Raw genomic sequence first — 16,327 nt, 5'->3', positions numbered from 1 at the left:
TCTTGCTGGAGCCATTTCCTTCTTCCTGGTGCTGGAGCCAATCACGTCGAGCAATGTATTCTATTAATGAATACAAAGCCTGCTGGGATTGGCGGAGGCTGTAACATCATCAGCCCGCGCCTCTCTCACTCTCAAAGCCAATCAGAGCAGGCTACTGTGTATAGCCTGCTCGGATTGGCAGAGATTGTTACTCCAATCCGAGCAGGCTCTGTATTCATTTGAATACATCGCTCACTGGGATTGGCTCAGTGGTATATACTGTATGTAGCCGAAGCTACATACAGTATTATCGGACATCCAGAAGGCATCCCAGCAGCTGACCCAGCGTATAAGACGACCCCTCCTTTTTGCCCAGTTTTTTTAAGTGTAAAAGGTCATCTTATACGCCGGAAAATACGGTACATCAGTAGAATGGCACAGGCAGGCAAATGGGCGTACCTGTATGTCCCTTAGAGCTGCAACGAACGATTATTTTGTCTGTCGACTAATCTAGCGATTATTTTTTTCGATTAGTCATCGACTACAACGATTATTATTTTTAATTTTTTTTATGTACTATTAGTTATATTCTTTTAGCTTACTTTTTTTATGCACTTATTTTTTGTAAAGTTAAGATAAAAGAATATAACTACATACATATATATTATATATATGTATGTACTAGTTATATTCTTTTATCTTACTTTTTTTTATTTTTTATGTACAGATCATTTTTTTGTAAAGTTATCCAAAGGATTAATTAGCTAATCAACTACATTATATGTAGTTATATTCTTTTATCTTACCTTTTTTTATGTTCCATTTTTATTTTCTGTTCAGAAGTTCATGAATGTTTATAATAAATTTTTTACAATGCTTTCTTTTTTTAAGGGGGAGGATGTGTGGGGGCAGTGTCAGTGTGTTTTTTTTTTATTATTTTTTACAATTTTTTTTTTTATTATTTATTGCAATGTTTTATTTATCAGCCCTGTTGGGGAGGCTATGGTGAGATATAAGGGGTCTTAACAGACCTCTGACATCTCCCATTTGGGACAGAGAAAGGGACTAGGGACACAGATTCCCCAGTCTCTTTCTCTGTAGCCTCCGCTGGCACTGATAATGAATGGAGAGAGAAGACAGCGGCTCCTCTCCATTCATTAACTGAGACATCGTAATCACAGGAGGTTACAATGTTTCACTTATGTGAATAGACAGAGTCAGTGGTCATTGACTGTCCTTTCAGAAAACTAAGGAGCCGGGTTTACCGGCTTCTACCTCCACTCTCCATCCTGAGATAGCGAGGGGGACGGCAGCACTGAAGGGGAGAAGAGAGGGGGACAGATGCACGGAGGGGGACACCCACGGAGAAGAGAGGGAGACACGGAGCAGCATGGAGGGGGACACAGAGTAGAGAGGGCGGGGGGACAGAAGCACGGAGGAGAGCGGGAAACATGGAGCAGCATGGAGGGGGACAAGGAAGAACATGGAGAGGGACACAGAGAAGAGAGGGGGACACTTGTCAACTAAAGCGACGCAGTGCCGTATGGCAAAAAAATGCTCTGGTCAGGAAGGTGGTGGTGGGGGGGGGAGTAAATCCTTCCGGGGGCCGACATGGTTAATAGATATGAGGTGAAAAAATAAATGTATGTTGCAGACTTGTTATAATGGTCAACCCTGTTATTTTTTTTTCATCTTTCATTCATTATGGTATCTGAAGAGTACAATGCAATCAGCTGTCATGTTCTTTACCTGGAATAGACGGCTTCCCCCCGGCAGTAGCCCAGGATGGCAGAGGATTCTGGGTAGATCGCCTCGTATTTCAGTAGATGTCTCTTCAAGGCATAAAGCGGATGATTCTTAAATTCTGTGATTGAGGTTGGCAGTGGTTTATCCAGTAATTTAGATTCAAACTGCAGGTACGACATCAGAGATTTACCGTCATTACGGGTATTTAAGGTTGCCTTCATTTAGTAACCCATTTTAAACCCAGTTCCAGCTAAAGCTTTTAAAGTCTTGAATCATTAACCTGACCTTTGTTAAAGCGGAGGTCCGCCTAATTTCTTTCTTTTTTTTTTTTTAACAGTCAGCAGCTACAAACACTGCAGCTGCTGACTTTTAAAATATGGACACTCACCTGTTCAGGACACCCGGGTGCTGCCGCCATCACCCGGGTGCTGCAGCCTTGCGGCTTCACTTCCTGGTTCCCTACTGCACATGCGCAACTCGCTCTGCGCGATTTCACTGGTCCCTGCTGTCTCCTGGGACCCGTGTGTCTCCCAGAAGACAGCGGGGGGGGGGGGGGAAGTGGTGTAGATACCCACGGGTGGCTAGGGTATCTAAGCCCGGAACTGGGAGAAAAATACCTGTATTTAGACAGGTATCTGCTCCCCCCTCCCCCCTGAAAGGTGCCAAATGTGACAACGAAGGGGGGGGGGGGGGAACAGGAATAGCGGAAATTCAATTTTTGAACTCTACTTTAACATAAAATAAAAATAAAAATCAACTCTCACCGATAGATTCGTCTTTATTTAAAATGAAAAAATTCCAACCTTCCCCTTAGCCTTGCACAGTTGTAGCGGCTCCTCTCCTGGATTGAAATGGCTTACTCTGATTTCACCGCACACTGTGAGCTTCTCACAATGTGCATTAGAAGCTGCAGTAAGTCAGATAGAGCTCCATCTCTTTTCCTGGCTGGGGGGGGGTTAGGGGTATGGTGTCCAGCATCTTACAGCTCTTTCCTTCCAAGCCTAGCTTGCTGCAGAGACTAATGTACACTGGGAAAAACTGACAGTGTGCACTGAAATCAGAGAAAGCATTTACAGGAGAGGAGTTTTAAGAACTGTGCAAGACTAAGACCCCTTTCACACTGGAGGCATTTTTCAGGCTCTTTTGGGCTAAAAATAGCGCCTGAAAAACGCCTCCCCCCTGCAGCCCCAGTGCGACAGCCCAAGTGCTTCCATACTGGGGCAGCGCGCTTGCAGGATGCTAGAAAAAGTCCTGCAAGCGCCATCTTTGGGGCGGTGGAGGAGCGGCAGTTATCACAGTCACTCTGTCTTCTGTAGTCATGAAAAATTCTACTAACAAAATGTATAAGAAATATAAAAATGTAAGTTCCCACCTCGGCCTCTTCCCGATCTTCCTGTTCCAGGTCGCGGCTTCTAAAAGGCGCCAGCGTCTCTCCCCACCACTCCGGATCGACGCGGCGTTTGCGGGTATTGGTCATCCACTCCGGATCGTATCTGCGCGTCACGTCGTTAATGTGGCCCGTGTTATCGATCCCCACCACGTAGGTGACGGGCCTGGTGGCAGCCTTGAAGCACGTTGAAGGCTTGTTCACCGTCCCATGGAGGCAGTCCACACAGATCCACTTCTCCTCCTTCTCCAGGTAGACTTCCAACCACTGATCGCTGCCTCTGGGGGCCAGTGGGATCTCCTCCTCATCTGACGAGATGACCTTGCCTCTTCTTGTCGGCTGGGCATTGTCATTTTTGGGGGAACTTTTTGCTTTGGGCTGTCCCGGACTCTTTGATGGCACTATTGCAGAGTTCTTCGTGTTCGGATTTGAGGGACTTGCAACTTTCCACACAGGCTCGTCCACGTCGGAGGAATCGCTGTCCTCCATGTCCTCCTCACTGGCCACGCTGCCACTGCAGGCGTATTCAGAACCGCTGCTGCCCGCCCCGCTTTCGCTTTCTTCCTTGTATGAAATCTTAGAGGCTGCTTTTCGCCGAAGCTTGTTTTTGGGGCCGGGTTTTGGCTTGGCTTCCTCGTCACTCTCAGCTTGGGCCTTCTTAGCCTTCTTCTTTGATTTGTTGGCCTCTTTCACAGATTTTGCTGCTGCCGATGGAGTCTCGTCCTCATCGTCTTCCCCGAAAACCGTCTCCTCTTGTTTCAGCTTCTTTTTTTGGGGCTTCGCCGTTGATTTCGATTTAGAAGGCCTCCTGGGTTTTGAGGATTTCTTTTTCGTTTTAGAGGCCGACCTCCCTGTAGAAGTACGTTTTGCCTGAAGTTGAGCAAAAATGCATGATATAAAACCCGAGCCAAAGTCTGATTTCAAATGTTACCCGAACAAACCTAGATTACCAAGTAATTATTAAAATAGTGTGCATGTCCATAAACTCCCATCCCTTTCCGAAAATACCATTAACCCCACCCCCAACCCCTAACTACTCAGTAGGCGGAATTTACCTGGCCTGCACAGAGTCCCGACCTCAACCTGATAGAACACCTTTGGGATGAATTTGAGCAGAGACTGCGAGCCAGGCCTTCCCATCCAACATCAGTGTCTGAGCTCACAAATGCCTTTCTGGAAGAATGGACAAACATTCCCATAGACACACTCCTAAACCTTGTGGACAGCCTTTCAAGAAGGGTTGAAGCTGTTATAGCTGCAAAGGGGGCCAACTCAATATTGAACCCTACGGACTAAGACTGGGATGCCATTAAAGTTCATGGGCGTGTAAAGGCAGGTGTACCAGTACTTTTGGTAATATAGTGTATATAACAGTCATTTTATGCTTCAATATATGGACTAAGTAATAAGGTCAGTAAACAGGAAAACATATGAATGTGAGGGACACGGAGCCGATCTTACTTTGGCAGGCGGCTCCTTCAGAGGGATTGGCTGCAGAGACAACACCAAGCGGCTCAGAATCTGCAGAGCGCGCAGGAGGATCAGGAAGAGCTGCAGAGAAACCAGAAAACACAATCAGAGGCGTTTGTGAAAACGGAAATCACATTTTACTGTACAGCGGGGGGCTTTTCATATTAAGGATCAGTGTGAAGATATTTGTACATTTCAGGGCCCAACAAATATTTTTGTTCTTCCAACTGAAAAAAAACGAAAAATGCACCAATAGCCAATGCAGAGTATATTCAAGTCAACGCGCATGCAGAGCAAGGGGCCGTCCTACCATGGGACCCAATGGGACCATTGGTCCCGGGCGGCAGGTTCTGAGGGGGCGGTCCTACCATGGGACCCAATGGGACCATTCGTCCCTGGCGGCAGGTTCTAAAGGGGGCGGTCCTACCATGGGACCCAATGGGACCATTGGTCCCAGGCGGCAGGTTCTGAGGGGGGCGGCACATCGACACCCAGGAAGACAGTGGTCCTACCCAATTGCCCCGCTCCACACGCCCGCCCCTCTCTGCCCCGCCCCTCTCCTTATTCCACTGTGTGGATGGCCTGGCGCCGCTGCTATTACATGTAATGGCAGAGCACAGATGGCCGCCCCCACCCATCCTCTACGTGGCTTCTCCCACATTGCCGAGGCCCCTCCCACATTGCTGCTGACAAGAGAAAGTCATCTGACAGGCTGATGGCCAACAGCGTGAAGGGGGAGGAGCTTTCTGCTGAGCAGAGACCCCATAACGAAAGAGGGATCGCTATAGGCTGACACAGAGAGAACTAAATGCCTCTAATCCCATCTTCACCACCCCTACCTGTGTCTACCCCCCCACCACCCCTGCCTGTGTCTAAATCCCCCCACCACCCCTGCCTGCGTCTAAATCCCCCCACCACCCCTGCCTGCGTCTAAACCCCCCCACCACCCCTGCCTGCGTCTAAACCCCCCCCACCACCCCTGCCTGCGTCTAAACCCCCCCCACCACCCCTGCCTGCGTCTAAACCCCCCCCACCACCCCTGCCTGCGTCTAAACCCCCCCACCACCCCTGCCTGCGTCTAAACCCCTCACCACCCCTCCCTGTGTCCACCCCCCCTGCCTGTGTCGAAACGTGTCAAGAAATAACAGACATTATTTTTCCTCTTACATGAACCATTTCCTCTGCGTCTCTCACTCCGCACACCCCAAACCTCCGCTCCAAGGTACCGGACAAAGGTTCTTGTTCATCCAACGACATTTCAGGATTCAGGGTGAAGGTCGATGTGAACCTGCAAATAAAATCAGACATTTCCTGTAAGTCCCTCGGCTGGGTGGCGACTCTTACCCTGTGGAACGCAGAGAAGAGGGAGACACGAAGGTGATGCAGACACAAGAAAAAAGATGAAGGAAGAAAAAAAAGGTTTTCTATATATGGTTGGGCTTTCTGTGTGGATTTTCTATTAACCACTTGACCCCTGAAGGATTTAACCCCAACCCCCCCCCCCCCCCCCCCGACCAACGTTGTCTATAAATTAATAACATTCATGTCCTTTTTTTCCCCCACAATTAGAGCTTTCTTTTGGTGGTATTTGATCACCTCTGCATTTTTTTTTTTTTTTTTGCGCTATGAACAAAAAAAAAAAAAAAAGACAACTGTGAAAAGAAACAAAAACAAAAAACAATATTTTTTTACTTTCAGCTACAAAACATATCCAAAAAGTAAATAAAATGTAAAAAAAAAAAAAAAGTCTTCCTAATTTTAGGCCAATATGTATTCTGCTATATATTTATGGTCATTTTTTTTTCCTCAATAAGTGTATATTGATTGGATTGCGCAAAAGTTATTGCGTCTACAAACTATGGGATATATGCTGGAATTTTTGTTTTATTTTTTTATCAGTGACTTATAGCGGGGCTGAGATATTGCGGCGGACATTCTGACACTAACACTTTTGACACTTTGTGGGAACCAGGGATACCAATACAGCGATCAGTGTTAAATTCTGCACTTATGCTGTACTAATGACACTGCCTGGGAAGAGGTTAAACATCTAGAGCGATCAAAGGGTTAAATGTATGCCTAGCCAGTGTTTTGGCGTACACTGTATGCTGCTTTTACTAAGGGAAGTGATGACATTTTCTTTCCCTGTCCATCACTTCTCCGCTGACAGGACAGAGCTCTGCCTTGTTTACATAGACTTCCTGTAAAAAAAAAAAAAAAAAAAAGGCCGCTCACTTTCGTTTCATTCATATTTTGCTTTTTTCGGAAATTCTAATTTTCTAATTCTCAGAATTCTAAAATTCGGAAATTCAAAAATGAGAAAATTTGAAACTCTGAAAAAAAAAGAAAATCAGTAAAATTCGAAAAAAAAAAAAAAAAAAAAAAAAAAATCTAATAACTATTAAATTATAGGTATTGGAATGTGCTTTCAAATTTGTTTGTGAACGTAACACGTATACGAATTCCTCTGAAGTTACGAATTATCCGAAATAACGAATGCCGCATCTAAACAAATAGAATGGAACAAATTAATAATAATAAAAAGATTTATTATTATTAGTAACTTTGGATAAATTCATATTCGTTACTTTCACTATCAGCCAAATGTGAAAGGAAATTCCAATACCTATAATTTAATAGTTATTATTAGTTAGTTATTTCATATTTTCAACTTTGAATTTTAATTTTTTAGAATTTTCAGATTTTCAAATTTCTGAAATTTCAAAATGAATGAATTTGGCAAAATTTGTTAAAAAACTAATTTGGAACTTAACGAATTGCGCATGTCTACCACTCACTGCTGCTCTCTCTCCTTGTACAGGGTGACTGGTCTGGTCTCCAGCCCCTCCTGTAGCTTTCTATAGGCAGCTTGCAGTGGGTGGAGCCTGCTGGGCCCCTCCCACAGCTCTGCTTTCCCCTCTTGTGCAGGATGACTAGTCTGGTCTCCACCCCCTCCTGTAGTTTTCTATAGGCAACTTGCAGTGGGTGGAGCCTGCTGGCCCCTCCCACAGCTCTGCTTTCCCCTCTTGTGCAGGATGACTGGTCTTGTCTCCGCCCCCTCCTGTAGTTTTCTGCAGCCTGCAGTGGGTGGAGCCTGCTGGGCCCCTCCCACAGCTCTGCTTTCCCCTCATTGTGCAAGGTGACTGTCTGGGCTCCGCCCCCTCCTTTAGTTTTCTGCAGTCAGCCTGTAGTGGGTGGAGCCTGCTGGGTCACTCCCACAGCTCTGCTCTCGGCACAGGCTATGTACATCACAGTGATGATGTCATTACTACACTTACAAGGTATTATCTGGGTTTGCAAGGGAATGTGGTGCACACAAAGTAGGTTTATATCCTCTTTGGTTATTGAGGAATATGTTTAAAAAGGATAGTTTTTTGTGCCCAGAATCGGGCTTTAAATAAGAGCTGGACATACCATTTCACCAGGTTGGTCAGGTACACCACATCCACTCTAGCAGCTGGAATGTTGGCAAACTTGGCGGGAACAACAGACAGCGCCACAGCCTGGAGATCGGGTGAGTTGCAGGTGTTGCTGCGGTAAATGCCATTGGCCAGGAGGCAGAGGAGATGGACCTGGAGAGCGAGAGAGGTGAGAGATGAGCTCAGAGTACAGAATGACCCAAGATGTAAGGAGGCGTAAAAGTACACACACACACACACACACACACACACACACACACACACCGGGACTTTTATATTATTGTTATCTGCAGCCTTGAATCTGCCCAGCTTAATGCTGCAGCATAATATATTCTTAACCACTTCAGCCCCGGAAGGATTTACCCCCTTCTTGACCAGACAGCTTTTTGCGATTCGGCACTGCGTCGCTTTAACCGACAATTGTGCGATCGTGCGACGTGTCTCCCAAATAAAATTGGTGTCCATTTTTTCCCTGCAAATAGAGCTTTCTTTTGGTGGTATTTGATCACCTCTGCGTTTTTTATTTTTTTGCGCTATAAACCAAAAAATAGCAACAATTTTGAAAAAAAAAAAATGCATTATTTTTTACTTTTTGCTATAATAAATATCCCCAAAAAATATATATATAAAAACATTTTTTTTCCCCTCAGTTTAGGCCGATACGTATTCTTCTACATATTTTTTAATCGTTTATTGATTTGTTTACTCAAAAGTTATAACGTCTACAAAATAGGGGATAGTTTTATGGCATTTTTATAAATTCTTTTTTACTAGTAATGGCGGCAATCATCGATTTTTATCGCGACTGCAACATTATGGCGGACAGATCAGACACTTTTGGCACGATTTTGGGACCATTCACATTTATATAGCGATCAGTGCAATTAACCACTTCAGCTCCGGACCAATAAATACCTTAAGGACCAGAGGTCTTTTTGCAATTTCACACTGCGCTGCTTTAACTGGTAATTGCGCGGTCATGCAATATTGCACCCAAACGAAATTTGCGTCCTTTTCTTCCCACAAATAGAGCTTTCTTTTGATGGTATTTGATTGCCTCTGCGATTTTTTTTTTTTGCGATATAAATGGAAAAAGAGCGAAAATTTTGAAAAAAAAAAAGATATTTTCTTCTTTTTGTTATAAGAAAAATCGAATAAACTAAATTTTAGTCATACATTGAGGGCAAAATTTATTCAGCCACATGTCTTTAGTAAAAAAAATGTCAATAAGCGTATATTTTTTGGTTTGCGCAAAAGTTATAGCGTCTACAAACTAGAGTACATTTTCTGGAATTTACACAGCATTTAATTTATGACTGCCGATCTCATTTCTTGAGGTGCTAAAATGGCAGGGCAGTAAAAATCCCCCCCAAATGACCCCATTTTGGAAAGTAGACACCCCAAGGAAATTGCTGATGGGTATGTTGAGCCCATTGAATATTTATTTTTTTTGTCCTAAGGGATTGAATAATGACAAAAAAAAAAAAAAAAAATTTTTTTTACAAAAAGTTGTCACTAAATGATATATTGCTCACACATGCCATAGTTATATGTGGAATTGCACCCCAAAATATATTCCACTACTTCTCCCGAGTATGGGGATACCACGTGTGTGGGACTTTTTGGGAGTCTAGTCGCGCACGGCACCCCGAAAACCAATCACCACCTTCAGGATTTCTAAGGGTGCAAATTTTTGATTTAACTCCTCACTACCTATCACAGTTTCGAAGGCCATAAAATGCCAAAATAGCACAAAACCCCCCCAAATGACCCCATTTTGGAAAGTAGACACCCCAAGCTATTTACTGAGAGGCATGTTGAGTCCATGGAATATTTTATATTTTGCCACAAGTTGCGGGAATATTACAAACTTTTTTTTTTTTGCACCAAGTTGTCACTAAATGATATATTGCTCACACATGCTATGGGCATATGTGAAATGACACCCCAAAATACATTCTGCTGCTTCTCCCGAGTACGGGGATACCACATGTGTGGGACTTTTTGGGAGTCTAGTCGCGCACGGCACCCCGAAAACCAATCACCACCTTCAGGATTTCTAAGGGTGCAAATTTTTGATTTAACTCCTCACTACCTATCACAGTTTCGAAGGCCATAAAATGCCAAAATAGCACAAAACCCCCCCAAATGACCCCATTTTGGAAAGTAGACACCCCAAGCTATTTACTGAGAGGCATGTTGAGTCCATGGAATATTTTATATTTTGCCAAAAGTTGCGGGAATATTACAAACTTTTTTTTTTTTTGCACAAAGTTGTCACTAAATGATATATTGCTCACACATGCTATGGGCAGAAGTCAAATTACACCCCAAAATAAATTCTGCTGCTTCTCCCGAGTACGGGGATACCACATGTGGGGGACTTTTTGGGAGCCTAGCCACGTACGGGACCCCGAAAACCAAGCACTGCCTTCCGGATTTGAATATAAAATGCTATAAAAAACAAACTAACCAGAGTCACCCGTAACACTTATACGGTGATCAGTGGTGAAAGGGTTAACTAGGGGCAATCAGGGGGTTCAAATTTTTATTAGGTAGTATATGGGGGTCCCTGGCGCTATATAAAAACCTGACGGGGAACCTAAATAACTAACTGGCTAACCAGCGTCACCAGTGACACTTATACTGTGATCGCTGGTGAAAGGGGGTGAAAGGGTTAACTAGCAGCAATCAGGGGGTTAAAACCATTATTGGGTAGTATATCGGGGTACCTAGCGCTATAAAAACCTGGCGGTGAACCTAAAAAAATAACTAGCTACCTAGCGACTGTAGCGACACTAATGCAGCGATCAGAAAAACGATCGCTTAGTGACACTGGCAAAAGGGGGTGAAAGGGTTAACTAGCGGCAATCAGGGGGTTAAAACCATTATTGGGTAGTATATCGGGGTACCTAGCGATATAAAAACCTGGCGGTGAACCTAAAAAAATAACTAGCTACCTAGCGACACATGCAGCGATCAGAAAAATGATCGCTTAGTGACACTGGCAAAAGGGGGTGAAAGGGTTAACTAGCGGCAATCAGGGGGTTAAAACCATTATTGGGTAGTATATCGGGGTACCTAGCGCTATAAAAACCTGGCGGTGAACCTAAAAAAATAACTAGCTACCTAGCGACTGTAGCGACACTAATGCAGCGATCAGAAAAACGATCGCTTAGTGACACTGGCAAAAGGGGGTGAAAGGGTTAACTAGCGGCAATCAGGGGGTTAAAACCATTATTGGGTAGTATATCGGGGTACCTAGCGATATAAAAACCTGGCGGTGAACCTAAAAAAATAACTAGCTACCTAGCGACACATGCAGCGATCAGAAAAATGATCGCTTAGTGACACTGGCAAAAGGGGGTGAAAGGGTTAACTAGCGGCAATCAGGGGGTTAAAACCATTATTGGGTAGTATATCGGGGTACCTAGCGCTATAAAAACCTGGCGGTGAACCTAAAAAAATAACTAGCTACCTAGCGACTGTAGCGACACTAATGCAGCGATCAGAAAAACGATCGCTTAGTGACACTGGCAAAAGGGGGTGAAAGGGTTAACTAGCGGCAATCTGGGGGTTAAAACCATTATTGGGTAGTATATCGGGGTACCTAGCGATATAAAAACCTGGCGGTGAACCTAAAAAAATAACTAGCTACCTAGCGACACATGCAGCGATCAGAAAAATGATCGCTTAGTGACACTGGCAAAAGGGGGTGAAAGGGTTAACTCTAGGGCAATCAGGGGGTTAAATCTTTATTGGGGGGTGATAGGGGGCTACCCTGGACCTAACACTAACTGTCCTGACAGTTTTTACTGTCACAACTGACACTGCATGCATTGATCAGTAAAGAAATGATCAATGCAATCAGTGACACTGTGACTGGGGGGGGAGGGGGGGCGGGGGGGGATCGGGGGGGGTTTGTGTGCCTGTGTGTACCTACATGTCAGTGTAGTGTTGGTGCACACTTACTTTTACTCTTCTCCTCGTAGTCCGGTCAAAAAGACCGCCCCGAGGAGAATGACATCACTTCCTCCTTCCTGTGTAAACAATACACAGGGGAGGAAGCTTCTCATTGGCCAGGAGCGATCCAGAGGGGGTGGCCGAAAACCAACGGCCATCCCCTCATCACGGAGCGCTCCTGGACCGAATCGGACCGCCGTAAACAGCGGGAGGGGGTCCGATCGGACCCCCCACCCGCTGGAAGGCAATCACATAGATGTACGTGATTGTGCCTGCCTGTGCCATTGTGCTGACGTACAATGGCAATACGGCGGTCCTTAAGTGGTTAAAAATGCATTGATTGCTGTGTAAATGTGACTGGCAGTGAAGGGGTTAACCTCTAGGTGGTGCTATAGGGGTTAAGTGTGTCCTAGGGAGCGATTCTAACTGTGTGGGGGGGGGGCTGTGTGTGACAGATCACCGATCACCGCTCCCGATTACAGGGAGCTGTGATCAGTGTCCTGTCACTAGGCAGAATGGGGAGATGCTTGTTTACATTAGCATTTCCCAGTTCTTCCTCTCCGTGAGACGATCGCGGGTATCCCCGCGAACATCGATTCCGCGGGACCCACGATCACACTCACGGAGGACACGGCGCGCACCTGCAAACTGCTTCTTAAAGGGCAACGTACAGGTACGTTAATCTGCCTGTACGTGCCCTTCTGCCACAGTATATCGGCATGAGCCGGTCGGCAAGCGGTTAATTATTAATTATATCTAATACCTAGGGGGCAGCCATTTTCTGGTAGTCCATGACTGGGACCAAATCCGTGACATTGGGATCTGTCCCCCTTTCTCCCACCTTGTGTGTGTCTTCACGAAGCTCCTTGCTGAAGCGGCTCATCATTCGGCGCAGATAAGCAGCAAATTCCGCCTTCCTCTTCTCCCTGTAGAACATGAAGGACATTCATAAGCTTCTTCTGCATCTGCAAAGCCAAAACCTAGCACTCCGCACACTATTCCTGGGGGGTGACGTTTCACCTCCAGACAAATAAAAGCTGGACCAGGAAAAATGTATTGATTGCACCATAACAGTCCTTGGATGCGGTGGCTGCATTCGATTTTCTTTTTTTTTTTCTAAGCACATTTTCAGCAAGCACAGAAAAGCCCTGTTAATCCTGACAGAAATGCAGTGTCCTTCTTATGTCTTGCGAACTAAACTGCGAGCTCAATGTTATCTACAGTGCATATGGAAAGTATTCACAGCGCTTCACTTTTTCCATATTTTGTTACAACCTTATTCCAAAATGGATTACATTCATTATTTTCCTCAAAATTCTACAAAGGATACCCCATAATGACAAAGTGAAAGAAGTTTGTTTGAAATCTTTGCAAATTTATAAAAAATAAAAATCCCAAGTATTCACAGCCTTTGGCATGACACTCAAAATTGAGCTCAGGTCCGTCCCGATTCCACTGATCATCCTTGAGATATTTCTATATCTTGATTGGAGCCCACCTGTGGTAAATTCAGTTGATTGGACATGATCTGGAAAGGCACACACTTGTCTATATATAAAGGTCCCACAGTGAACAGTGCATGTCAGAGCACAAACCAAGCCATGAAGTCCCAAGGAATTGTCTGTAGACCTCCGAGACAGGATTGTATGAAGGCACAGATCGGGGGAAGGGTACAGAAAAATGTCTGCAGCATTGAAGGTCCCAATGAGCACAGTGGCCTCCATCATCTGTAAATGGAAGACGTTTGGAACCACCAGGACTCTTCCTAGAGCGGGCCATCTGGCCAAACTGAGCAATTGGGGGAGAAGGGTCTTAGTCAGGGAGGTGACCAAAAACCCGATGGTCACTCTGACAGATCTCCAGCATTTCTCTGTGGAGAGAGAAGAACCTTCCAGAAGAACAACCATCTCTGCAGCACTCCACCAATCAGGCCTGTATGGTAGAGTGGCCAGACGGAAGCCACTCCTCAGTAAAAGGCACATGACAGCTGCCTGGAGTTTGCCAAAAAGGCATCTGAAGGACTCTCAGACCATGAGAAACAAAATTCTCTGGTCTGATGAAACAAAGATTGAACTCTTTGGCTTGAATGGCAAGCGGCATGTCTGGAGGAAACCAGGCACCGCTCATCACCTGGCCATTACCGTCCCTACAGTGAAGCATGGTGGTGGCATAATCATGCTGTGGGGATGTTTTTCAGCAGCAGGAACTGGGAGACTAGTCAGGATCGAGGGAAAGATGAATGCAGCAATGTACAGAGACATCCGTGAGGAAAATCTGCTCCAGAGCGCTCTGGACCTCAGACTGGGGCGAAGGATCATCTTCCAACAGAACAACGACCCTAAGCACACAGCCAAGATAACAAAGGAGTGGCTACGGGACAACTTTTTGAATGTCCTCGAGAGCCCAGACTTGAACCCGATTGAACATCTCTGGAGAGATCTGAAAATGGCTGTGCACCGACGCTCCCCATCCAACCTGATGGAGCTTGAGAGGTCCTGCAAAGAAGAATGGTAGAAACTGCTCAAAAATAGGTGTGCCAAGCTTGTAGCATCATACTCAGAAAGACTTGAGGATGTAATTGGTGCCAAAGGTGCTTCACCAAAGTATTGAGGAGAGGCTGTGAATACTTCTGTACACGGGATTTTTTATTTTTTATAAATTTGAAAAGATTTCAAACTTCTTTCACGTTGTGACAGGGCTTGGTTAATCAAACATTGGGGACCTAATACAACATTAAGGGGGGGAATTTACTAAAATTGGAACATGCAAAATCTGGTGCAGCGTTGCATGGCAGCCAATCAGCTTCTAACTTCAGCTTGTTCAATTAAGCTTTGACAAAATAAAACGTAGAAGCCGATTGGTTTCTATGCAGATCTCCACCAGATTTAGCATTCTCCAGTTTTAGTAAATCAACTCAATTGATTTCTTTTATGTCCTTTGGATACCAGTGCCGGGATTCCTATCCCACATTTGTCAGCTAAGCTTCCTGACCAATAGCTTGTACAAAATGTACTTACCTCATCAGTCTTTTCTTCGCTGCCTCCGCGGTCTCAATCTCGATCTCTACCGGCTTCACGGAAGGCTCCGGGTCAGCGGACGTGGAGGCCTCTAACGACCTTAGAGTCGGCTCGTTGAGCTCTAAAACACACAAAACGGGGAGATGGAAAATGATGTCATGGAAAGAACTGGCCTCATTCAAAGTGTCTGATAAAAGAACGGTCTCTGTATTCCCCACCCACCAACCAACTCTCAATTCAACATCTAATGAAAATCTGAAGCGGTCCCTGGCAGAAAAGGCAGATATTTCTTCATATGCTCGATCCTGGGGGTCGGACGCTCATTTTGATTCTGAACAGTGGTTTTCAAGTTTTCCAATGCTCTGATAAGGGTATTATGAACATATCCCTAAATTGAAGCAAGTATAAAAGTCCTCACCTGATGGTACTATGTACCTGCAAGACTCGCCAAATTATACCCAGATCCTTCCCCCCCCCTATGCTATAAAGCAGGGATATGCAATTAGCGGACCTCCAGCTGTTGCAGAACTACAATTCCCATGAGGCATAGCGAGACTCTGACAGTCACAAGAATGACACCCAGAGACAGAGGCATGATGGGACTTGTAGTTTTGCAACAGCTGGAGGTCCACTAATTGCATATCCCTGCTATAGAGGGTGCAACACTGGGTAGAGGTCGGCCTTTGTAACCTCCCAAAAAGCACAACTTTGAAGAGGTTTTTATTTTATTTTATTGTGAAGCAAACAACAAACAGGACAAAATAACAGAAAAAGTCAATGTGCGTAACTATTCACCCCCTAAAGTCAATACTTTGTAGAGCCACCTTTTACAGCTATCACAGCTCCAAGTCACTTTGGATAAGTCTCTGAGTCTTGCCACATCTCACCACTGGGATTTCTTCCCATTCCTCCCTGCAAAACTGCTCCAGTTCCTTCAAGTTGGATGGTTTGTGCTTTCTGAACAGCAATCTATAAATCTGACCACAGATTTTCTATTGGATTGAGGTCTGGGCTTTGACTAGGCCATTCCAACACATTTACATGTTTCCCCTTAAACCACTCAAGTGTTGCTTTAGCAGTGTTTTTGGGGTCATTGTCCTGCTGGAAGGTGAACCTCCGTCCTAGCCTCAAATCACACACAGGTTTTGCTCAAGACTATCCCTGTATTTAGCACCAGCCATCTTTCCCTCAATTCTGACCAGTTTCCCAGCCCCAACTGCTGAAAAACATCCCCACAGCATGATGCTGCCACCACCATGTTTCACAGTGGTGTTCTTTGTGTGATGAGATGTGTTGGGTTTGCACCAGACATAGAGTTTTCTTTGATGGCCAAGAAGTTCAATTTT

At 45.0% G+C, this 16,327-nt stretch overlaps 1 protein-coding gene across 1 annotated transcript in view; it reads right to left on the bottom strand.

Annotated features, from left to right (window-relative positions):
* Positions 1–16,327, bottom strand: part of XPC (XPC complex subunit, DNA damage recognition and repair factor) — a 34,959-nt gene that overhangs the window by 8,312 nt on the left and 10,320 nt on the right. Inside the window, exons 4-10 of the mRNA XM_077451619.1 lie at positions 14,982–15,102; positions 12,806–12,890; positions 7,997–8,154; positions 5,750–5,870; positions 4,574–4,663; positions 3,098–3,982; positions 1,729–1,889 (exon numbers count right to left, since the gene is read on the bottom strand). Of these exons, the coding sequence (XP_077307745.1) occupies positions 1,729–1,889; positions 3,098–3,982; positions 4,574–4,663; positions 5,750–5,870; positions 7,997–8,154; positions 12,806–12,890; positions 14,982–15,102 (1,621 nt within the window). The remainder of the gene's footprint in view (positions 1–1,728; positions 1,890–3,097; positions 3,983–4,573; positions 4,664–5,749; positions 5,871–7,996; positions 8,155–12,805; positions 12,891–14,981; positions 15,103–16,327) is intronic.

The sequence above is a fragment of the Lithobates pipiens genome, unplaced genomic scaffold, assembly GCF_037356315.1.
Source record: "Lithobates pipiens isolate NorthernLeopardFrog02 unplaced genomic scaffold, aLitPip1_a1.2 Scaffold_23, whole genome shotgun sequence".
In the NCBI taxonomy this organism is placed as follows: domain Eukaryota; kingdom Metazoa; phylum Chordata; class Amphibia; order Anura; family Ranidae; genus Lithobates; species Lithobates pipiens.
This window is presented reverse-complemented; position numbering and strand designations above follow the sequence as displayed.